Source organism: Anabrus simplex, chromosome 3, assembly GCF_040414725.1.
Source record: "Anabrus simplex isolate iqAnaSimp1 chromosome 3, ASM4041472v1, whole genome shotgun sequence".
Taxonomy (NCBI): domain Eukaryota; kingdom Metazoa; phylum Arthropoda; class Insecta; order Orthoptera; family Tettigoniidae; genus Anabrus; species Anabrus simplex.
This window is the reverse complement of record NC_090267.1, coordinates 58,526,738-58,552,130: the sequence shown is the minus strand read 5'-3', so window position 1 is coordinate 58,552,130 and position 25,393 is coordinate 58,526,738. Positions and strand designations below refer to the sequence as shown.

Here is a 25,393-nt window from a genome sequence, read left to right as displayed (position 1 = left end):
CGGACACAATTCTAGTCCTAATTCCTCCAACTGACAAATCTACCCACATCATTTGCTCATTTACGTGTCTAACAGAAACTATGTTCCGTGCAATGGTATTCCTGATAAAGAGCCCTACCCCAGACTCTGCCCTTCCCTTTCTAACACCCGTCAAGTACACTTTATAATCTCCTATCTCTTCCTCGTTATCTCCCCTTACCCGAATATCACTTACTCCTAGGACATCCAGATGCATCCTCTTTGCTGACTCAGCCAGTTCTACTTTCTTTCTTCCATAAGCCCCATTAATATTGATAGCTCCCCATCGAATTCCATTTCGTTCGCCAAGTTGTTTCCAAGGAGTCCCTCGCCTGTCAAATGGGAGTAGGACTCCGTTACTCCCATAGGTCCGAGGCTTGCTTAAAATGTTCTGAGCTCGGTCGATTCATGAAGCAGGATGCTGCCCTACTTGCACATAGTCCAAGTGAGGATCTCTCCTCTAACAGGTTATGGACCACCGGTGGATTGTATAGTCCTAGCCGCCTGAGCACAAGGAGGGCCATGACTCAGAATATGTCCGAGATGCCCACTCCCATTCCATAGCAACTGGTATCCCGACTCTCAGGACCACTTACTAGGCCACTCAGCCGTTGCCCATGGTTCACGAACTAGGACGTGACTACAGTAACCCACAAACATTGATGACAAATTTTGAACAGCTGTTGGCTGAACGCTGATCAGTGATGCTTTCGGAAGCTTTCGGAAATTACAGATCCATTTCAGACTTAAGTTGTTGGACGATGATACATGTCCTAAATCAAAGCAGTATCCCTAAGGACGCGATCATCAACATTTTTCAGGCTGTTGTAGAGTTCCACACTACTGTATTTACAAATTATGTGGAGTAATATCACAGAAGTTTCTGATGACCAAGCAAGTGGCCATGCGGTTAGGGTCACGCAGCTGTGAGCTTGCATTCGGGAGACGGTGGGTTCGAACCCCACTGTCAGCAGCCCTGAAGATGATTTTCCATGTTTTCCCATTTTCACACCAGGAAAATGCTAGGGCTGTACTGTAATTAAGGCCATGACCGCTTCCTTCCCATTCCTAGCCCTTTCCTGTGCCATCATCACCATGGAATGGAATGGGTAAGGCTTTTAGTGCTGGGAGTGTCCGAGGACAAGTTCGGCTCGCCAGATGCAGGTCTTTTGATTTGACTCCCATAGGCGACCTGCGTGTCGTGATGAGGATGAAATAATGATGAAGACGACACATACACCCAGCCCCTGTGCCAGCGAAATTAACCAGTTATGGTTTAAATTCCTGACCTTGCCGGGAATCGAACCCGGGACTCCTGTGACCAGAGGCCAGCACGCTAACCACTTAGCTATTGAGCCGTACATTATCACCATGAGGTCTATCTAGTAATATATTATTCTTGTTCACAGGTCATCTACATGTAAAAGGTGATGTGAAAATGTCCAAATCCTTGAAGAATACCATTAGTATTGGGGACTTCCTTCAATCTTGCTCAGCACATGAATTCCGCATGTTCTGTCTTCTGTCACGTTACAGAAATGGTAAGTAGCTCACTGTTAATTTTTTTAAGGTAAGGAAGTCATAATGATCAGTGCTTTATGAAACACCAAAGTTGACTGAAAATGTTTTAGAATAATTAGACATCTTTACAGGGAACAGAATCTGTGTATGTTGATGATAGTATATCAAAGCTAGTTGTATAAGATGAGGATTGAGGCAAGGCTGCATACTTTCTCCATGCCTGTCAACTTGTACTTTGAACAAATTTTCAAGGAAGTTCCTGATCATGTTGAGCATGGTATCAAGGTTAATAGAGCAACCATCAACATCATTTGGTACATACCGAGCACATCGGGATTATGTTTGCCGTGTTAGCCGGGCTAACACCATCTAAAATGAATGATCAATGAATATGATTACATAATACCGTATTTACGCGAATAATGCCCGCATATTTATTTTTAATGAGGCACGAAATTGGGGTGCGGATTTTATTTGCGTCAGTGTTTGCAACACACTTCTGGCTCGCCTAGTTTTCGATATTGGGTGTACAGTTATGCTTTGTGTAACTGCAGATGGAATAAAACTGTCCCCATAAGCCATATTTAAATGGAAAACTATTCAGACTTTCAGTTATAAACTGCCTTTACATTTAAAAAAATAGTATTTTACTGAGTAATTTAAATTCAAAATGTCCCTGCTTCACGATAGAACGCGTCTTCCGGTACGTGCAGGGGTAGCTTTCCGCACTTTCACTCACTTTGGTGCGTCTATAGTGTGTTTCATAGTTGCGAAGTTCAAGTGAAATTGTATATTCTTTTGTATTTGGCGTTTTAAGGAACGCCATGATATTACATAGCTGGCAGTGTGCGGAGAAGCAGAATCTGCGAAGACTGGCGATGCCGACAGTAGGCGAAAAAGCATGGCTCATAATTATAATTAATTTATACGTACTGAACAATATTGTCAATGAAATATTGCGATGAAACTCCTTCTTTTGACTACTGCCAAGCCCAGACGGACTTGTAGTTTTAAAGGAGATGGGTTCACTGTATTGTATTACAATGCAGACGGATTGCAAGTAATCAACTTCATTTTCCATATCAAAATTTAATCACTAAGTTTTACAATACTTAAAATTCTTCCACCGTTTTGATACTTTTTTTTTTTAAATATTGTAAAACTTAGTGAATGCAGACGGAAGCGAAAGACTTCCTCCCTTCATCATAGGAAAGTTTGATACCGTAAGCCACGATGTTTTAAGGGCGTCGGGCACTTTCCATGCTGGTACAGGGCATCTAAAAATGCAAACAGTACAATAAACCAAAAAATAATAATAATAATAATAATAATGTTATTTGTTTTACGTCCCACTAACTACTCTTTTACGGTTTTCGGAGACGCCGAGGTGCCGGAATTTAGTCCCGCAGGAGTTCTTTTACGTGCCAGTAAATCTACCGACACGAGGCTGACGTATTTGAGCACCTTCAAATACCACCGGACTGAGCCAGGATCGAACCTGCCAAGTTGGGGTCAGAAGGCCAGCGCCTTAACCGTCTGAGCCACTCAGCCCGGCAAACCAAAAAAAAAAATGAAACACTTGCACACGGGAGCCAGCTAATTTGTCCTAGTCTTTGAATCGTGCTTCTTTTTTTCCTTTCATTGTATGAGGTTATGTTTGCCAGTGAGTTATCCAAGTGCATTATTTGAATAATGTAAATGCACCTTGTTGGGTACATTTCGGAAATAGATTTTTTTCCCATGGCATTTGGAAGGTTTAAACTATGAATCAATGTTAATTACATGCATGGGTATCAGATTATTTTGTGATGCGGCAAGAGTTGGCATTACTGAATTACAAGTTGGCGGTTAATTCGAAATCACGTAATAACGTTGTTGTACTGTATCACAAAACTAACATCTGAGTTCGCCGGTGTATCTGTTTCGATTGTTTACATTGCACAAAAAGAATTATCCACCGCCAGTTGTTACTGTCCCAGAGACTGCATGTGAGAAGTGTTTTACACATGGAGTGTGATGAATTTGTAATTTAGGAGAGGATTCTAGTGATGCAAGAGACAACGAATCTTCCGATCTACAGGGAATCGAACCTATTGTAAGTCCAGGTTAATGAAATACCTGTCACGTAAGTGGGCCTACTTGCTAATTTTCATGGCATTTTATAGCAGTGATAATGTATTTTTATCATCTCAGGCAAAGCAGCTATATCCGTAAATTAACATGTTTATATTTGCATAAAGAACACGTGGACCTCGCGGAGTGATATGAAATGTTTGTTAATACCTATGTTACTCTTTCGATGGAAGGAATTTTAGTTCATTTAATTTTTTTCAAAATGAGCCCTCCTAAAATTAGGGTGCGGGGATTATTCACATAAACATGGTATTATGGCATATAAATTGTTTATTTAATACTGTATAATATGTTATAACAACCATAAAACCTCATTCTCTTCTGCATAAATACCACTTTATATGATGAAAGCTTCGCATCTGTCCAATCATGAAGATATAATGGTCCGTTATTGGACATTATAAATTATAAATTTACTCATTCGGGACAAATATTTCAGGTTCCCTATGGAAATCAGCATCTATATCATCATGAAGATATGCCGACTGTTTGCCATGTATGCCTTTTTGCTGGGACAAACATGAGCTTGAATTCAGTCGGGACGGGCTTACGCATTCGATGCACTCAAAAACACTGCACAGAGCTGACCATGCTGGCAACTAGGCTTGCGTGTTTGCCGCAGTCGAGAGGCTAACTTAACAGTAATCATCTGCAGTGTTCAGTGGTGGTTGTTCGGAGCATGTCTTAAGATTTTGAATATATTTTTCTTTTAAATGTATTCTCATCTGTATTATCTCAAGCAAAAATCTTTTTCAACATTTTACAAACCAAAATTAATGACATAAAATATCGTGTTGCTGAGGTCAATGAATTCAAGAGATTTCTGAATGACAAACCTGATAAATTCAATTTTATTTTGGAAGCAGTGCACAGACGAACATGCATCAGTTTCGTCAAATGAAAATTAAGTTAGAGTTAAAAGGCAGCAAATTGGTGATATGGATATTGACAAACAGAAATCATACTGCAGACTGTATTGTGAAGTAGTTGATACAATAGTTTGACATATAATGTACTGTTTTTTCCAAACTGAATAAGCTGGAATTTCTTTCTCTTTTGGATTTTGACTTGTTTGAAACATACATGGACTCTTTTCCAAGATGATTAAAATTGTCATTAATTTCAATTGAGAAGAACCTCCTGAAAAGTGTAGGAAGAATCCAGGGTTCCATGATTCTACTATAGATATTTTTAGTGCCAAAAATCGCCAGATAGAGCTATATTACAAGATGTAATATCTGCAGATGTACTGAAAGTATTGATTTGTGTAAGTTTAAAAATATTGTTTCTATTTGAGCTTTAATACCCATACATTGATTTTATCCATGTTTCTACAAACTAGTGTGCTAACACTTTGATAAGGGTCACGTGCCACCACTGGTACATACATGACACTGTAGCTGGAAGCTTGGAAGATGTATGGTGACTTGTTGATGGGTTGTATTACATGAGTCATAAGTATGGGCTTAATTTCAAGGTCGAGAAAACCAAATAAATGGTCATAAGTAAGCCACTTCTGCATCCAGGTGTTCTTAAAGCAACCAACCAATGAATAGAGAGAGTCATCACGTATGCTATCTAGGTTCTACCATAAACGAATATGGGGATCACACACTCAAAGTTAGATGTAAGATTGTGAGAACAGGAACTGCTGTCATGAAGATGAAACACCTACTATGCTAATGCAACCTGAGTCTAGCTAAGAAGAAGAAGAAGATGTTTGTAACATGCTGTATCTTGTCAACACTTTTATATGGTCTTGAAACCTAGATTCTTTCTGCAGCTACAGAGAAGAATATCCAAGCTTTTGTAAAGTGGATGTATAGGCAGAACTAGAGAACCTCCTGAACTGGTCACATAAAAAAATGAGGAGATTCTTCGTAGAGTGAAGTCAATCTCAATTGATGATGCTTGTTAAAAGGATGAAGCTTGAATATCTTAGGCATATTATGAGGAATGAGCAAAACTTATTGCCTTCTACAAGTCATAATACAAGGAAAAGTAGTGGGTAGAAGGGGTCCTCGTAGAAAAATAACTTCATTGTTGAACTTGCAAGTGGTATAGTTTGAACTCTGCTCATCTTCTCAAAGTTGCACTCCACAAACTGAAGATAGCCTTGATGACAACCAACATCCAGAATGGATAAGGCAAACAAAGAAGATCCCTCATCGTCTTGGTCTCTCTCTCTCTCTTTCTCTCTCTCTACTTGGCCGAGTTCTTTAGTTACCTAGGTAACCTGTGCTCCTCCATTTGCTTCACATGATCTCGTCTCTGAAGCTGTTTTATTCTCACAGCTTCTTCAGTTGAGTTCATTCTGAAATTAGCCCATAACTGCTCATTCTGAGCACCCTACCGCCTTTATTCCTGCCCATTTGTACCAGCAGTTATTCTTTCTACTTTCATGTTTGTTATGTCCAAATCATGAATGAGATATCCTTTGTCCACCCAGCTTTCACTCTTGTTCAGGAGGTGACTTCTTTCCGAGAAGGTGGCAGTAATACTGTACTTTGAAGAAATTTCAAATGAGGAATGTCCACATCCACCAATCTCACAGGGTTTGCCTTGTTTGCCTTCGAAAATCTAGCAACATAGCATAGGCCTATTTGAATAATGCAATTAATTCTATGACCATACTTTTTTTTAAATTACAGTATTAGGTTAAAGCAAAACTATGCCTTATTCTTAAAATTTACCTGTTATTAAAATTAATTACCAGTGTCCGTCTCTTTAGTGAAGTGGTTAGTGTGATTCGCTGCCACCCCTGAAGGCCTGCAATTTGAAAAGTAGTACGAGGACTGGAACGGGGTCCACTCAGTCTCGGGAGGTCAGCTGAGTAGAGGGGGTTCATTTCTCACCCCAAATTCGTTTTCCGTGGTTTCCCATTTCTTCTTCAGGAAAATGCTGGGATGGTACCTAACTTAAGGCCATGGCCGCTTTCTTCCCTCTTCCTTGCCTATCCCTTCCAGTCTTCCTATCCCCCACAAGGCCCCTGTTTAGCGTTGTATCCACGACCAAATGTCTCACGCTCTTGGGGTGGTAGAGGTGGGATCCCTCCCCGAGTCCAGGGAAAAACCAACCGTGGACAGTAAACTGTCTAAATAAATAATTTTCAGTGATGTTTGCAAAATAAAATAGTGAAATATTCAATCAACTGGATTTTTTATGTAATGCAATCTAATTCCTCAATGGAGTAAATTGATATTGTATCATATTCGTTTTTTGCATAGTATTTCCCGCCCGGCTACTCATTCCTGCCACCCGGCTGATGAAAATTTTTGGGGTGAACAGTGCATTATTATTCACTGTATGGGGCTCAGACCTGGTCAGTCATCAGAAATTGCCAAGCGTCCTCTTCACATGGAGATGAGCATGTGACGCTGGTCTCTTCAAGTTTTTCTTCTTGATTCCATAACAACACATTCCTTCAGAGGATGGGAGTAGTTCTCATTCAGGAGAAAATATTAGTGGAGCACCTGCCTTGTTCTGAGAGAAGATACCTTGGCTTATGATGCCTGAAACTTCACCATCATGGACAAGTGTACCCGCAGAAATCCAAGGCAACAATGGCAAAACACATTAGTCACGGTGTAAAAATCATTTACCTCAAACCAAACATGCATACAATCGCATAAAATGGTGCTCATCAATCCGAAGAATGGATCCCGCACCTGTAGGAAAATACTAAGGCATTCTTACGGAATTCTGTTGATCACAGCTATTTGTTCACTGCATTAGCTTGGCTGCATCTTCATTTGATTTCACTTACTATACTACAGTGTGTGTCATAACTGTCTCTGCAGCAAGGTGGATATGCTGACACATGCATTTGGGGTTGGCAATGGATCCCACTAAACTTTAGTGACATACGTACATTATTGGGAATGAAGATGTATTAAATTTAATTGAGTAGAATTGCATACCACTATTACCAGGAGATGCTTAAAATGTTGTCCTTGCTGCTGAAAACAGATTTTGACTCTTTTGCACATGTTTTTGAACACTTTGTGCAGGATTTCCTGTATAAATGGTGATTTCTCCCATAAGTTCCACAATTATTTTGGAGTTATTCTTATACATCAAGAATTTTGGGGCACCCCAGTGGAATTAATCAGGGGGTATAATGTGTGAGGAGCGAGGTAGCCAGAACTCTTTAGTGCCTATCCATTCCTCAAAGATTTCATTTAATAGTCTGATGTTTGATTGGATATTTGAGAGGTTGGATTGTCCTGCTGGGAAAAAAAATATTTCATTTTCATCATTCAGAGGGGCAATGAATGGGTAAATAATGTCTGAGCAATAGACTTCTGAAGTAATAACCTGTTTTTTTTAAAGATCTTATGATTTACACTCTGGAAAAGACTGTCCAAACTGTACATGTAGTGGAGTTTCTTGCAGTGCATGGGGATTAGTTGATGCCATTTAATAAAGCCATAAAGGTTAAACCATGCTTCATCAGTGAAAAACATTCTGTCTAAAACTTCAAATCCTTGTTGACTGATGAACAACTGGAACCATTGACACTATTGTACTCTCTTCTCGTAATTTGCTTCTTTTAATATGTGGACAACAGTAAATTTATAAGAATTCCTCATGTACAGTTCTATCTACAATTTACACCAAAATTATTTATCTCCTCTATTAAATTGTTAAATAATATTGTTATTGTACTTTATTTTGTAGGTGTGGAGTACACAGATCTGGCTCTACAGAATGCCAAGGGTATCTGTAAGAAGATAGAGTCATTTCTGGTAGATTCCGAGGCATACATCAGGGGGATCACACGTCAGGGTGTTATTGACGAACCTAAACTTGTTGAGGTAAACATTTTGATTCAATCACATGTTGCCTACATTTAATTATCATCTGTAAAGGCTTATCATTACTGTTTCAGAAAAACTCGAGTCTGATATGAATGCAGTACATATTCGTTAAATAATATCTATATTTTGCTGGGGGTTGTAAGTGATATCATTACATTCATTGTTTATCTTGACTACGACGGCTACTACTATTAGTTTTCATTCCATACCTTGACAAGGTATACTTTTCCAGAGATGTATAATTCCACCTTTTCAATACAATGTATCATTTCTGAAATCACTGAAAATACACAAACAAATATGTTTAATATTTTTTGTAGGACATGTTTTATCTCTATTTGGAACGTCTTCAGTTACATTGAATTTTCCATGTAAATTCCAGTGATAAATATGAATATGCAATGTTCCATTAAAATTAGATTTTTTAATTGTCTAAATAATATAATAATAGGTGTGTGAACATGATGCAGAAATGAAGCACTATCTTTCTCATCTGTCACACTTCAAAATACCAGAAAAATACACTCCAAAGACAGAATGTTCAATAATATCTAGAGGTCATCACTGGATATTAAAAATTGTCACTTGAAGCAGCTGTGAATGTATATACTTACGATAAATGGTGGAAAACAAGAAGATTACTGGTGGGATCAAATGTGCTGGGGAACAGCTCTCAAAGATTGATATTGAACGGTGACATTCTTGAAGATCCCATTGTGGTAATAAACAAGAAGGAAACAAATCTGAAGTAAGCTTGAATATTGAACATTGGAAGGTGTTGATCTACCAAACATGAGAGAGGAGTTCCCCACTGGCCCCATTGGGTGAGCCGTGCTTTACTACCGAGCCTGTGCTGCGTGTCTCTTGGTCTCCCTGTACTTTTCTTATCCTCCATGACCAAGTCCATTTTTATCCTCCACCATTCGCCTCGTATGACCCCACTGCTGAAGCTAGTTTATGCGTTCATCCACAGAATTCATTCCAACTTAGCCTTTATCTCCTCACTGTAAATACTCTCCTGCTATTGTTCACACCTGTTTGTACCAGTGATCATCTCGCTACATTCATGTCTGTTACAGTACAAGTCCGTTATAGCAAGTACGGCATAAAACGAGAACCCTGTTAAAATGACAGTTTTTGTCTGTCCCTTTAAGATTCCTATATTTAGATGTGTATTATCCTTTGGTTACAGTGACAGCCCTATCACTGACACATCTGTTGTTGCGAGCAATTAAGCCTGTAGGATTCTTTCCATTACCGGTATTTATGCACCCGTTAACTCGTTAAAAATAAAGGCTGAAGTGAACGATCTCTTAATTTTAAGGCTAAATACTGCAATTAAGTAAGAATGGGATACCTGCACCTCAAGATATGGCAGAGTGCATCATTGATTTCAGGGGATAGTTTTATATTTTCTCGCGTCTGGTTAAATTTCAGAGAGGCTATTCCCATGTAAATTTATAGCGAGAATATTATTATTTCTCTACTGGTGTTTGAAATATGTTTTCTTGATATATATAGTACGGTTAAGTGAGGTTAAGCAACGCTGTTGGAATAAGAAAACCAAACCGTTTGCCACAAAATGCAATTGATCAACTTTGGTGCGGTATCGTTTTCTCGCTATGTACACTTGCGAGCTCTCTCGTCGACATTCAAAGGCAGTGTTAGGGTTGATTAGAAATACTCGTCAACTGCTTTCCGTAAAGAAAAGCAGAAATGAAAGATAACACGTTTTCGTAATAAATACGAAAATAACGTGGTCGATAACAGCTGTTAACTCATTAGAAATGAAGGCTAAGTAAACGATCGCTTAATTTTAATACTCTACACTGAAATTAAGTATTAATGCGATACACCTCAAGATATGGCAGAGTGCATCACTGATTTCTGAGGTTAGATTATATTTTCTCGCGTCTGGTTAAATTTCGGAATGGCTATTCCCATCTAAATTTATAGCAAGAAGGTTACCACTTTACTACTGGTGCTTGATATATGTTTTCATGGTACATATGCGTTTAAGTTAGGTGACGCTGTTTGAATAAGATAACTGAAGCGTTTACCACAAAATGCGACCTTTGTACTGGTATCGTTTTTCGCTCTGTGCACTTGCAAGCTCTCTTTTTGACATTCGAAGGCGATGTCGGAGTCGATTAGTAATGCTCGGCTGTTCCGTAAAGAAAAATAGTAATGAAAGAGGAGAACATGTTTTCGTAATAAATACGTAAGTAACGTGGTCGATAGCAGTTGTTTACTTGTTACAAATAAAGGCTAAGTAAACGATAGCTTAATTTTATTTCTCTAGAGTGAAATTAAGTAAGAATGTGATACCCCTCAAGATATGGCAGAGCGCATCACTGATTTCAGAGGTTAATTTATATTTTCTCACGTCTGGTTAAATTTCGGAAAGACTATTCCCATGTAAATTTGTAGCGAGAACGTTATCATTCCTCCACTGGCACTCGGAATATGGTTTCATTATACATATAATACGGTTAAGTTAGGTTAGTTAATGCTGTTTGAACAAGAAAACTGAAACATTTGCCACAAAATGCGATCGGTCATCTTTGGTACAGTATCATTTTCTCGGTATGTAGACTTGCATGCTCTCTCGTCAACATTCGAAGGCGATGTCGGAATCAATTAGTAATACCCATCGACTGCTGTTCCCTAAAAAAAAATGTAAATGAAAGAGGATAACACGTTTCCATAATAAAATGCAAACAGTTTGGCTGATAGCTGTTGTTGACGTGTTAGAAATAAAGGCTGAGGAAAACGATCGCGTAATTTTAATGTTATATACTGAAATTAAGTAAGAATATGGTACACTTCAAGATATGGTAGAGTACATCACTGATTCAGAGGGTAGTTTATACACTGACTGACAGAGCAAATGCAACACCAAGAAGGAGTGGTCAGAACTTTATGCCAATTGCAGGGTAGACTGACGTCACTGAGGTATGCTCATGATGTGAAATGCGCCGCTGTGCTCGCACGTAGCGAACGATAAACGGGACACGGCGTTGGCGAATGGCCCACTTCGTACCGTGATTTCTCAGCCGACAGTCATTGTAGAACGTGTTGTCGTGTGCCACAGGACACGTGTATAGCTAAGAATGCCAGGCCACCGTCAACGGAGGCATTTCCAGCAGACAGACGACTTTACGAGGGGTATGGTGATCGGGCTGAGAAGGGCAGGTTGGTCGCTTTGTCAAATCGCAGCCGATACCCATAGGGATGTGTCCACGGTGCAGCGCCTGTGGCGAAGATGGTTGGCGCAGGGACATGTGGCACGTGCGAGGGGTCCAGGCGCAGCCCGAGTGACGTCAGCACGCGAGGATCGGCGCATCCGCCGCCAAGCGGTGGCAGCCCCGCACGCCACGTCAACCGCCATTCTTCAGCATGTGCAAGACACCCTGGCTGTTCCAATATCAACCAGAACAATTTCCCGTCGATTGGTTGAAGGAGGCCTGCACTCCCGGCGTCCGCTCAGAAGACTACCATTGACTCCACAGCATAGACGTGCACGCCTGGCATGGTGCCGGGCTAGAGCGACTTGGATGAGGGAATGGCGGAACGTCGTGTTCTCCGATGAGTCATGCTTCTGTTCTGTCAGTGATAGTCACCGCAGACGAGTGTGGCGTCGGCGTGGAGAAAGGTCAAATCCGGCAGTAACTGTGGAGCGCCCTACCGCTAGGCAACGCGGCATCATGGTTTGGGGCGCTATTGCGTATGATTCCACGTCACCTCTAGTGCGTATTCAAGGCACGTTAAATGCCCACCGCTACGTGCAGCATGTGCTGCGGCCGGTGGCACTCCCGTACCTTCAGCGGCTGCCCAATGCTCTGTTTCAGCAGGATAATGCCCGCCCACACACTGCTTGCATCTCCCAACAGGCTCTACGAGGTGTACAGATGCTTCCGTGGCCAGCGTACTCTCCGGATCTCTCACCAATCGAACACGTGTGGGATCTCATTGGACGCCGTTTGCAAACTCTGCCCCAGCCTCGTACGGACGACCAACTTTGGCAAATGGTTGACAGAGAATGGAGAACCATCCCTCAGGACACCATCCGCACTCTTATTGACTCTGTACCTCGACGTGTTTCTGCATGCATCGCCGCTCGCGGTGGTCCTACATCCTACTGAGTTGATGCCGTGCGCATTGTGTAACCTGCATATCGGTTTGAAATAAACATCTATTATTCGTCCGTGCCGTCTCTGTTTCTTCCCCAACTTTCATCCCTTTCGAACCACTCCTTCTTGGTGTTGCATTTGCTCTGTCAGTCAGTGTATTTTCTCGCATCTAGTTAAATTTCAGAAAGGCTGTTCCCATGTAAATTTGTAGCGAGGTGGTTATCATTTCTCTGTGTGCGCTTGAAATATGTTTTCGTGATACATATAGAGTTAGGCTACATGACGCTGTCTGAAGAACGTTTGCCACATAGCCCTCTGGAGCTATTTGTACACTTTCACGTAGTGTATAATTTTAAAAAATAACAAGCAAGTAAGCCGCAGTGTGGATATCATCTGCGGAAACGCAAGTTTTGAACATACTGATTGCAGTTTCATACCGATTTTAATGTGCATGGGTTTTTTCCGAATGTTACGAAAAATCAGATATAACAACAATCCATTATAGCAAGTTAATTTTTCGCCGTTATGAACTCTCACTATTATTGACTTCTACTGTACTTCTAACTTAGGAATAAAATATCCTGGTGGGTCCACCCGTACAACAAAGTTGATCTGAAAACAGACCAGTGTAGAGACAATTTTTTGCTGGGGCTGTACCTTAATTAAGGCCTTAAGGCCGTGGCTGCTTCCTTCCCACTCCTAGGCCTTTTCTATCCCATCATTGCAACAAGACCTATCTGTGTCGATGCGAATTAAAGCAAATTTTTAAAAAAGAGATAATTTTTGTCTGGGAACTGACGTCTTTCTTACAAAATACCGTTAATCGCAACTGCGAGTTCATTCATTAGCTTTGCTGCACCTTGATTCAGTTTCACTTACTATTCTACCTTCATGGGAGAATACACATTCTAAATACTTGAAATACTTCTTCTAGTTTTGTTTTCCCTACCTGACATAATTTCTCTTTGGTTTGTTCCTACTGACATCATTTGGAAAAGCTAATTTTTGTATCACACTCATTGTACCTATTTTCGAGTTCCAAGATATTGGTATTTTAGGCTTTCAGCACGGCCTGCCTTTAGGACCAAGTCATCGGCATAGATCAAACTGCTTAGTACATTTCCACCTAACTGAATCCATTCCTGCCCCATTATACCTTACAGTAGATGATCCATGTAAACTATGAACAACAAAGGTGAAGGATTACAGCCTGTACATACATTGAATCAAGAACTCGTTCTACCATCAGTTCTCAATGTAGTCCAATTGTCAACGTAATTGCCTTCGATTGCTTTTAATAACCTACCCTTAATCCCATAATGCCCCCCTAGTGGCCATGATCATTAAGGCATTGAAGTCAAATGATCCGACACTGTGGTTAACCAGTTCAAGTCCCGTTGGTCAAAAAAAACTTCACCATCAGACTGTTGACTGGCAGGTTAGTGGAGGATGTGGCATACAATTTCTAATCACTAGATTGTGTGCCAAAAGCCTAGTTTGATAAATAACTAACTGGTTTGATAAATTAATAACTGGTTTGATAGAAGGCAATTCGGGTTTAGGAAAGGTTATTCCACTGAAGCTCAACTTGTAGGATATAGCAAGATATAGCAGATATCCTTGATTCAGGTCAATTGGACTGTATCGCGATTGACCTGTCTAAGGCATTTGATAGGGTAGATCATGGGAGACTACTGGCAAAAATGAGCGCAATTGGACTTGACAAAAGAGTGACTGAATGGGTTGCTCTGTTTCTAGAAAATAGAACTCAGAGAATTAGAGTAGGTGAAGCTTTATCTGTCCCTGTAAAACTTAAGAGGGGAATTCCTCAAGGCAGTATTATTGGACCTTTATGTTTTCTTATGTATATCAATGGTAAGTGTAAAGAAGTTGAATCAGAGATAAGGTTTTTCGCAGATGATGTTATTCTGTACAGAGTAATAAATAAGTTACAAATTTGTGAGCAACAGCAAAATGACCTCGATAATGTTGTGAGATGGACAGTAGGCAATGGTATGATGATAAACGGGGATAAAAGTCAGGTTGTGAGTTTCACAAATAGGAAAAGTCCTCTCAGTTTTAATTACTGCATTGATGGGGTGAAAGTTCCCTTTGGGGATCATTGTAAATACCTAGGTATTAATATAAGGAAAGATCTTCATTGGAGTAATCACATAAATGGAATTGTAAATAAAGGGTACAGATCTCTGCACATGGTTATGAGAGTATTTAGGGGTTGTAGTAAGAATGTAAAGGAGAGAGCATATTTGTCTCTAGTGATACCCCAACTAGAGTATGGTTCCAGTGTATGGGACCCTTAGCAGGATTACTTGATTCAGGAACTGGAAAAAATCCAAAGAAAAGCAGCTCGATTTGTTCTGGGTGATTTCCGACAAAAGAGTAGTGTTACAAAAATGTTGCAAAGTTTGGGCTGGGAAGATTTGGGAGAAAGGAGACGAGCTGCTCGACTAAGTGGTATGTTACAAGTAATGAAAATCATTTTATTTTCCGTATTGAAAGAATCTCAATAATAATATAAGAGAATTTATTGGACTCCAACCTATTCAATACATTACAGGATGTTAACATTTTTAGTTAAACATCGTTAAAATGGAGACATGTTTCGCCCTCCATGTGGGGCATCATCAGTCATATCAAAGCACCACTCCCCTCCTCTAAGACGTCACACGTACAACACAAGGAGCAGGACATTAGAGACAGCCAGTGCTCCACAAACCTCCTAGCAATTAGGTAACAGCTCAACAGCTTTCAAGATTTCCCTCACATGTAGGACAGCTCATAACACCGATTGCACTGCACAACATTTTCGACCGTTGCCCATTCAACCAACAACTGACTTTCCCACACTTCAACAACAAAATATACGCAAACCTTTAGTCAACTAGGAAGAACCTAATGATGTTTTTAACTATCTTCATTTGAAGCCGGTGTTGTTTTAACTCTGTCTTAGCACAGCCTCATTTTATAATCAACAAAAGCTGTTCACTTGCACTGTGCACTCCATTCATATAGAGAGTGACCAACGGAGTTGACTACCTCATGAATCCTAGGGCGAATTATTTTGGTTGGAGCCAAATTACAAATAGACAAATTGGAATGTTTTACCTCATCAATTTTAACAATTATAAATAAGTGTACAGTAATTATAAATTGTGTTTTATTTTGCCAACATTTGTATATACTACGTAGAACTACCATCGAACTCAATATCATATAGACTTTGATTACTTTCATTTTTATACTGTGCATATGATGGCCTCATTTTAATATTAAGAAACCACTAGCGTATTTTACTATGTGTAACTAGTCTATTGTTATTTCGTTTAGGATAGGACCTTGTACGTGTTTTTTAATGTATTCTTTCTTACATATTATGTTCATAATTTCCAACCAGACGTCTGGTTTAATTTTGAGGTGCTTTGATATGACTGATGATGCCCCACATGGAGGGGGAAACATGTCTCCATTTTAACGATGTTTAACTAAAAATGTTAACATCCTGTAATGTATTGAATAGGTTGGAGTCCAATAAATTCTCTTATATTATTATTAAGTGGTATGTGATATAGATGTTGATTCCCATAGGGAACTTAAAATATTTGTCCTGAATGAGTAAATTTATTATACCAATATAATGGTCTGTTATTGGACATATAAATTTTCCAGCTAACTCGTTCTTGGTCGCCTGCGTTTCGCCCTCGTGTGTTAAGTTGGGCACGTCAGTTGGGACTTAGCACACCTCCCAAGACGCAAGGCTAAGCTGAACTTATTCTTTGAAGACTTTGTTGTATAAGGTTTGATTTTGGTGCATCAATGTGGGCGTAAATAGTGTACATAAATAAAGACCAAATTGGTGAATGATTATCGACTCACTCCCATCGCAGTAAATTAAAGACTCATGGCTCTCCGCATACCTCTTGTAGGAGGCAGATTCATAACTCTCATCTCCTCATATACCCCCACTCTTAAGGCTGATGAGGATTCTAAAAACTGCTTCTACCACTAACTGAACACAGTCCTCACCAAGGTGCCTGCTACAGACAAGCTTGCACTACTAGGAGATTTCAACGCCAAAGTGGGGAGGGACAACCTCTTATGGGGAAAAGTCATGGGTAAACATGGAATTGGGAACTGCAGTGCTAATGGTCTGTTACTTCTTGGCCTGTGTGCTGAGCAAGAGCTCTTTATCACCAATACCCAATTCCAACTGCCAAATCGCTTCAAGACCACATGGATGTACCCACGCTCTAAACATTGGCATATGATAGATTATGTCACCACCCGACAGTGCGACAAGAATGATGTCCTAATCACAAAAACAGCCCAGAATATTGATGACTGCTGGACAGATCATAAACTTCTTATTAGTCAATTCAGAATTACCATCCATAAAAAGCCATGAACCCACTTTACAAATCCAACAAGGAAGAAGTTCAACACCTCTAAGCTTCAACTTTATAGTGTTGCCACAGAATACTAAAACTCTGTTTTAGAACAAGTAACTCACAATCCAATGTGAATGGACCACACTTCAAAATATCATTACAGAGTCTGCACAGAAAGTCATTGGCTATGAGGAAAGGAAGAGAGAAGACTGGTTTGATAATAACAATGAAGAAATCTTGAACCTCATCAAGGCTAAACGGGTTGCCTATCTATCCATTTCTCAAGATCCATCCTCCGTGCATACATTATCATTATAGACTGTTATGCCTTTCAGCGTTACAGTCCTCCAGAGAGAAGAAAATGTGTTTTCAAGAACTAAAACAGAAGTGTCAGTCTGAAATCAGTGAAATAAAGAACAACTGGTGGCAGCAAAAAGCCAAGGAACTTCAGAAATTTTCAGATATAAGGGACTTAGGCAACTTGTACGCAGGACTGAAAGAGCTGTATGGTCCTGTCCTCTCATCATCAGGAACTCGGAAAGCTATTGATAATACCACCATTCGTACAGTTAGCCAGGAGATCTTGAAATGATGGAAATAGCACTTCAGCTCATTCTGCTGCTGCTGAAGATTTTCTTCAACATGTTCCTCAACATACTCCTCAACCCTGGATGGACACTCCTCCAACCTTCCAAGAGTTTATCAAATCTTTCAGCAGAATGAAAACAGGGAAGGCTCCAGGATCAGACAATATTCCTCTTGAACTCATTCAAAGTGGAGGCTCACCTCTAAAAACCAAGCTTTTCTATCTGATTCTTCTAATCTGGGAAACCAGATATGTTCCTGCTGCCATGAAAAACTCCAGAATAGTTACAGTCTTCGAGAAAGGTGATCACAGTATCTGTAGAAACTACCGTGGTATATCCCTGCTCTCCATAGCTGGAAAAATATTCGCTAGAATCATACTGAATCGACTTCAGGTTGTTTCTGAGAGTTTACTATGTGAATGCCAGTGTGGGTTTCGTGCCTCTCATGCTACAATTGACATGATCTTCTGCTCAAGACAAATCCAGGAGAAGTGCAGAGAACAAAGTACACCTCTGTTCTTAGTGTTCTATGACCTTGAAAAGGCCTTTGATACTGTTCCTCGAAATGCTATGTGGATGATTTTGAGGTATTTTGGATGCCCCGAACATTTTGTTGGTCTGATCCAATCTTTCCATGATGGTATGGTTGGTCAGGTACTATTATCAGAATGATATCTCAAAAGAATTTCCAATCACAAATGGACTCAAGCAAGGATGTGTACTTGCACCTACACTTTTCGTCCTGCACCTAGCAGCTATGCTTTATGAGACAACGCCTGCAAACAACACAGGTGTGGACATTAAATATCAGTATGATGGGTGGGCTTTTCAACCAGGCCAGACTTCACTCCAAAAGATTAACCTATTCCACGTGGGTCACAGAATTGCAATATGCAGATGAAAATGCTTCTCCAGCCCACATACCAGAAGGCTTCAACAATCTGTCATCTGCTTCAAAAGAGCTTTTGAATGTTTTGGCCTGACTGTCAACATTCAGAAGACCAAAGTACTTACTCAGCCTGATCCTGGAACATCCCCTCCCCCCTCCCCCCTCCCCCCTCCCCCCCGATTTTTATATCGCCATATCTGGCACAGCTCTGGAAAGGATGGAGCACTTTTCGTACCTTGGGAATATTCTCTCAACACACTGTACCTCTGAGAAAGACGTGGAAAACAGAATACAGGCTGCCCATGTGACCTTAGGGCGTCTCTCACATTGTGTATTCCAGAACAAGGATCAAAGTATCCGCACAAAAATAATGGTGTATCAGGATGATGTTATTTCTACGTTACTCTACGGGTGTGAAGCCTGGACCCTATACTGCCGGGACATCAAGAAACTGGAATGCTTTCATCAACAAAAACTTAGATCCATCATTTACATCAAATGGAATGACTATATAACTAATATAGCAGTTCTCGAGAAAGCAAAGCTAAACAGTATCAAAGCCACCATCGTTGGTCATTGGCTTAGATGGGCAGGCCCTATCCATCATATGAGTGACAGAGGACTCCCTCGGCAAATCCTATATAGTGAACTCAGCACTAGTAGTGTAAAACAAAAGCTAAAGTTTTCCACCTATTCAGTACTGTTTGTTGTAACCTTAAAGAAGTTACATATATTCGTTGAAACTAGTTTCGGTCTTACCAGAGACCATCATCATTCAAAGTCAAATATGAACTCAGCACAGGCAAGAGGACTCGTGGTGCTCCCCTGAAGCGATATAAAGACCAACTTAAGCAGACCACGAGAAGGGCAGATATAAACCCAAGTACTTGGCATATTCTTGCATTGGAACGTCCTCGCTGGCGTGCTACCATCTCAGCTACAGTTGCACAGTTTGAGCAGGAACGTCGAAGACAGGAAGAGGAAAATCGCCAGAGAAAGAAGCTACGTCAAAAACTGCCACGTCCTCCACCTTCCATCAGATACAATATGTGTGGCCGCATGTTTTTTGCAAGAATTGGTTTGATAAGCCATCAGTGCCACCTTTATCATGTGGACTAAGGATTACGGAACTGGAGGCGAGAAACGAAAACTCGGATGTGAGTATCGGCCTCTGATGATGACGATAAATTGTACTCTAGGTCTCCCTTTCCTTGTTGTGCCTTCCCGTTTCTCTTCAAATAGGGTGGTGCACCAGTGAAAATGAGGAAGCAAGTGGCAAATGAAGCTATTTCCTCTTATCTTTCTATATATGACTTGATTTGCATATATTTGTTCCTTTCCATTACTTATCTGTAGGTTGAGTAGTTTGAACAAAATATTCGAGGTTCTTATCCCTTTTGGATATTTATCAGCATTTTTTCTTTTTTCATTTCAGAGCATGACTATTGCAAAGAGTAAATTCCTGGCTGCTATTGCAGATGATTTTGATACTCCAAAGGCAATGAATGCCATCATTGAACTGATATCGGATGGTAACAAGATGCTGCATACTGACGTCGAGCAGGTAAGTTCAATTGTATGCGTGTTTGTGGTACTACTACTAAATTATTGTGATCAACTGACAACTTAACCTAGTTCTTGGCAGCATTTAATATTTACTTATTTAGCTTTTGGTGATTGTACACAAATTAACAAAGGCAGTATCATAAAACATTTGAAGAAATGCCTCTGAAACAACCAACTATGCACCATGGGATCTTATAATATCAAGTTTGCTTACATTTGTAGAAGAATTGAGATCGATGAGGAAAGAGCCTATCTATTTGAAGACAGAGGTGTACGAAGATGTAGAGATTATGTTTGTCCTATTACATGTTCCTATCTCTCTTTGCAGTAGAAGTCCACTATAACAAGATTTCATAACAGCAATAAATTTACTCACTATTGCAGATTGTCATTATATCCGATTTTCCGTAAAAGTCGGAAAGCATACACTTAAAAAAAGGCATTAAAATCGTTATGAAACAGCTGTTAGTTTGTTCAAAACATCTCATGGTTGATATCCATACAGTGGCTTAGTCGTTTGCTTCGGTAGTTTCTAATTCCTCTTCTGTGTAGGTACACATGTTCAGTTTCATTCTTAAAATTTGTAATGGCATCACTCCAGGGGCTTCTGTGGTAAACGTATCAATATTTTTACTTGAAACATCATCACCTAAAGTAGCTTTACCGTACATGTTTTATGAAAACATACTTAAAGCCCCTGTAGAGTAATGATAGAAATATAACCAGACGTGGGAGTTTATAACCTGACCTCTGAAATCAGTGATACACACTGCCTTTTCTTGAGAAGTATCACATTCTTATTTAATTTCATTACCTGAATATTAAAATTAAATTATTGTTTACCTTAGCCTTTATTTCTAAGGGTTAGGCTCCTTTAAACAACAAGCATCATCATCATCATCATCATCATCATCATTATTTCTAAGGAGTTAACAACTGCTGTCTGCCATGTTATTTACTCATTTATTGTGGAAACATGTTCTCCTCTTTCATTTTGAACTTCAGTGTTTGTTTACACTATTCAGAGTTCTGAGTCAGAGGGCATTATTATTCAACGTCTAAAGCATTTCCGAGTGTTGTCAAGAGCTCACTTGTGCACAGAAGATTATCGATCAAATTCATTATAAACTTTGGACCAAGACTAATCCCTCTTCTATGTAGATACACATGTTCAGTTTCATTCTTAAAATTTGTAATGGCATCACTCCAGAGGCTTCTGTGGTAACACGGAAAAAATGGCATGTCTAATTTGCTCATAATAACAAATGAATCAGTGCAAGAGTTCCCGTTGTAACTGAAGAATATTGCATAGATTAAGATAGGAATTTTTGAGGGGCATTAAAAGCTGTTCTTGTGTATGCTGTACGTGCTACAGTGGACTTATACTGTGTATGACTTTGTCACTTGTTTGTTCCTTTCTGTTACTTATATTGATCCTTTGGGCCCTTTTTTGTTTGTCCGTTGTCCTAGTCTTTCATCACCTATATTCAGCTCTATTTTCTGGTTTCTTCCCCTTTGCTATGTGTATTTGTCTTTCTTCTTATGATACAGTTCCCACATCAAGACTGACAATCTGTCAGCGTGGCCCTTCAGTGATTTTTGAACCTTGGGAGCAGAAAGGAGATCGTCAGGGCTGAGAAGAAGCAGACGTAGAAAATCACGTTTGTTGAGGAGAGCCCATCTTTGTGAAGATGTAGAGATTATCCTTGTCGTACTTTCATGTTTGCCCTTGTCTCCTCTTTCTTTTGCTTCTTTCTCTTACCACACTGGTCTGTCATTTTTATCCTATTATGTATTTCTCTTCATGTTCCTATATTTCTATACATGATTTGACAATAGTTTATAATTTAAATTGTATATACATAAACAATAATAACCCTTTTTGTTGTGTCTAAATATAAGCGAAGCCGGCCCCGTGGTGTAGATTTAGCGTGCCTGCCTCTTATCCGGAGGCCCCGGGTTTGATTCCTGGCCAGACCATAGATTTTTACTTGGATCTGAGGACTGGTTTGAGGTCCACTCAGCCTATGTGATTACAGTTAAGGAGCTATCTGACAGTGAGATGGCGGCCCCAGTCTAGAAAGCCAAGAATAACGGTCGAGAGGATTCGTCGTCCTGACCACACGACACTTCGTAATCTGCAGGCTATGGGCTGAGCATCGGTCACTTGGTAGACCATGGACCTTCAAGGCTGTTGGGCCATGGGGTTTGATTTTTTAATATAAAAGAAGCCAGCTTTGAGATGTAGGGGTAGTGTGTCTACCTCGTAAGCTTATTCACTTTGCACTAGGGTCTCTTCTTCCCAGTGTTTTTTCCCGTGACAGTGTAGGGTCTGCTACTTTGCACACAAATCTCTATTTGGTCTTGTTAATGAAATCATCAGGTCTGACACTGATGATCTTGATGTCTTCCTTCAAATGATGAGCCACCATTTCTTGGGACGGCTGCATGATGAATTTCCTTCTAGGTTGTACTGGACAGCTGTCTTAGTAATTGATCAGTCGTCTCTTCTCATGACAGGTCCATACTGTCTAAAGTGAGCTTCTCGCATCTTGTCCGAAGTTGGTGCAACTCCCATCCGTGGTCTGATGTGGTCATTTCTGGCGTGGTCAAGTTTTGTATGCCCTAACAACCAATGGAGCATTTAAATTTCCATTCCATTCCATGGAGGGCTTGCTCATGTCTTATTGAGGCTGGCCAGCATTCTGAACCAGAAAGTGCTACTGGTGTAACCATGGATTTATACACTTTTTCCATGAGATAAATTTGTAGCAATGTATGTAGGGTTAATTCACTGTAGAATTCAACAGTAAGAATTCTTCTTCTTCACATGGGAAATGTAGGATAAGGAGAAAGCAGATAACAAGAAAAAGGAGATGTGAAAGGAAAGAATAAAGATTAATGATTGAGCTTGCCTGTCTGACTCTGTGGTTAGCCAGTTCAAGTCCCATTCATCGAAAAAGTTTTCACCATCAGAATGTTGGCCAGCAGCGTAGGAGAGGTGCATGCCTAAAGTCTGGATTCAGTTCCCAAACCTCCCTGCAGTGTCCATATGGAGTTAGGGCATATGACACTGATAATGGTGATTCGTCCGTCGGATGGGGACATAGAGCCATGTGCCGGCACTACGTTTCACCCTTTCCCTATGTCATTCGTATCATCTCATTAACTCCTCTGATGAGGTTGATATCAGGAAGGGCACCCAGTCGCAAAAACTCACTACAAAGATTCTTTTCACTTCATACCTGACCCTGTAGAAAATTGGGACAAGGTTTTGACATACATTATTATTATCAAACAGAAATACACAGTTGGTAGAAAATTAGGAACACAGGACAAACACAGAAGTAGAAAGAGAAACCGATGGGTTTGATATACAGTAAATAATAGGAATAGAACAGATAAGTCATTGTACAAATACAGTAGAACCTCGATGCATCGTTTCCAGAACTGTCATTTCCCGTATTTGTTGTTCAGTTTATTTGGTCCCAAAACTGTTCCATATAAACCAATGTTAAATATCCCTGCATCTGTTGTTTCTCGAACTATGGTTTTATCACATCAATTGTCAATTGTCAAAATAGTATTTGTCCCCAGTCCCAATTTTCCCGCGCGGATCGATCGTATGTAAGAAAAATATGCGCAAATTTTTTTAAATTTAAAGAGACAGCTCAATACTCCAGGATATAATAGTGGCAACCTGTTATGCAAGAATGTACAGGCAATTCCGAGTTGCTAGTCTTGAGCAAGGATCCTGTAGGCTGGAGTGCTGTGCTGTGCTGTGCTGTGCTGTGCTCAGGTTTTTCACGCACAACCTCACTACAAGCCTCGTGGTGCCAATGCTTCTCCTCGACCCACTAACCGACCCCTAGCAATATTCTTATTTATGAGAATTAAATCGGAGGGATTGTAAAACTCAAATTTGCCACCATTTTCTGTGTTGTTATTGGCCGGCTAGAGCCGCCACCTTCGTTGAAAATGAGAAAATAGTCGCGGCATGCACCGGGTACATTTTAATTAGTCACAGAGGTATTAATCATGTCGTACCTTGTGGAGTGTGTGGGATGCTAGAGGCCTAGATTGACCACTTTTTTGCCCCCTACCCAGTTGTTTTCTTACAAGTCAGACCAATGATATTTTCACTAGCCTGGTCTTGAAACTAATTCCTAAGTTTGCAGCTTTGCGTAGTCCGCTGTGACATCGTCCGAGACATGCCATGATGAATCTCTAACCTCTTTGACATTGTGCGAGCTGCGCCGCATGGAATCTATAACCTATCGTTCGCGAAGGTTCTACGAATATTTACCAAAATGCAGGTTATCGCCGTAATATCCTTGTATATGATTAATTTCCAATAAGAGAACTGACCTTAAGAGCTTTTCAGTTATTACGAGATGTGAAGAAAGGAAATGAAACAGCGTAAAAGTCACGCTTTTTATTTTTATCGCGTATATCACGGTTGCAATACTTTTATACTGTTATTTATAGTATGAGCATGTCCGACTCCATGTCTAAAATAGCGTGTGTTGGCCATCGGTTCAAGGGGTCTTGATTGGTCGGGGATTCTATCTTTCCTTGGTTAATTCCGATTGTTCGGGGGCTGTCTGTGCGTGTGCTGACTTATGCATTAGGATTCATCTTAGGTAGGGCCACATTTTCATAAGTGCATAGATCGCCTATCACGCAACAACTCAAAAGATCTGCACCAGCCTTCGGAGGCCACAAGCCATTATTATTATATATTTATAATTCACTGGGGCCATCAAGGACCACGTTAAGTCTTGTTGCATTTGACACTGTACTTGGCCTTCTTTAGAGCCCAAATTTCCCTCATTCTTTGTGAGTGGGCCTGCTTACGCTCCTCTGTCCAAGGGGCACCGTGTCTTCTCTTCGGCTGCTCGTCTCGGTTTAGCCCGTTCGTCAATATTTTCTTGCGGAAGAGATCTCTGTTAAGGGCGTCTTCAGCTGAGATATGTAGCATTTGCAGGTCTTCTTTGGTATTTCTAAACCAGGGAATTGTGGTTTTGGGGTTTGAATCAAAAAAGTGAAAGATTTCTTTAGTTAACTTTCTTCCGTCCATTCTTTTCAGATGACCGTAAAATCGTGCCCGTCTTTTTCTGATTGTGTCGGTTATTTTCTCTATTTTGCTGTAGACTTCCTTGTTGGATCTCTTTTGATGGATTCTATTTCTGTACTTTGATCCCAAGATTCCTCTCACAATTTTGCGTTCTCTTTTCTCCAGTTCTTCAAGGAGTCCTTTGTTGGCATTTAGAGACAGGGTTTCGGCTGCATATAGAACTACAGGCTTCAGAACTGTTTC

At 40.2% G+C, this 25,393-nt stretch overlaps 1 protein-coding gene across 1 annotated transcript in view; it reads left to right on the top strand.

Moving 5' to 3' along the window:
• CysRS-m (cysteine--tRNA ligase-like protein, mitochondrial) overlaps nt 1-25,393 on the top strand; it is a 101,996-nt gene that overhangs the window by 54,411 nt on the left and 22,192 nt on the right. The window contains exons 5-7 of the mRNA XM_067144094.2: nt 1,428-1,559; nt 8,353-8,489; nt 19,943-20,071. Coding sequence (XP_067000195.2) covers nt 1,428-1,559; nt 8,353-8,489; nt 19,943-20,071 — 398 coding nt within the window. The remainder of the gene's footprint in view (nt 1-1,427; nt 1,560-8,352; nt 8,490-19,942; nt 20,072-25,393) is intronic.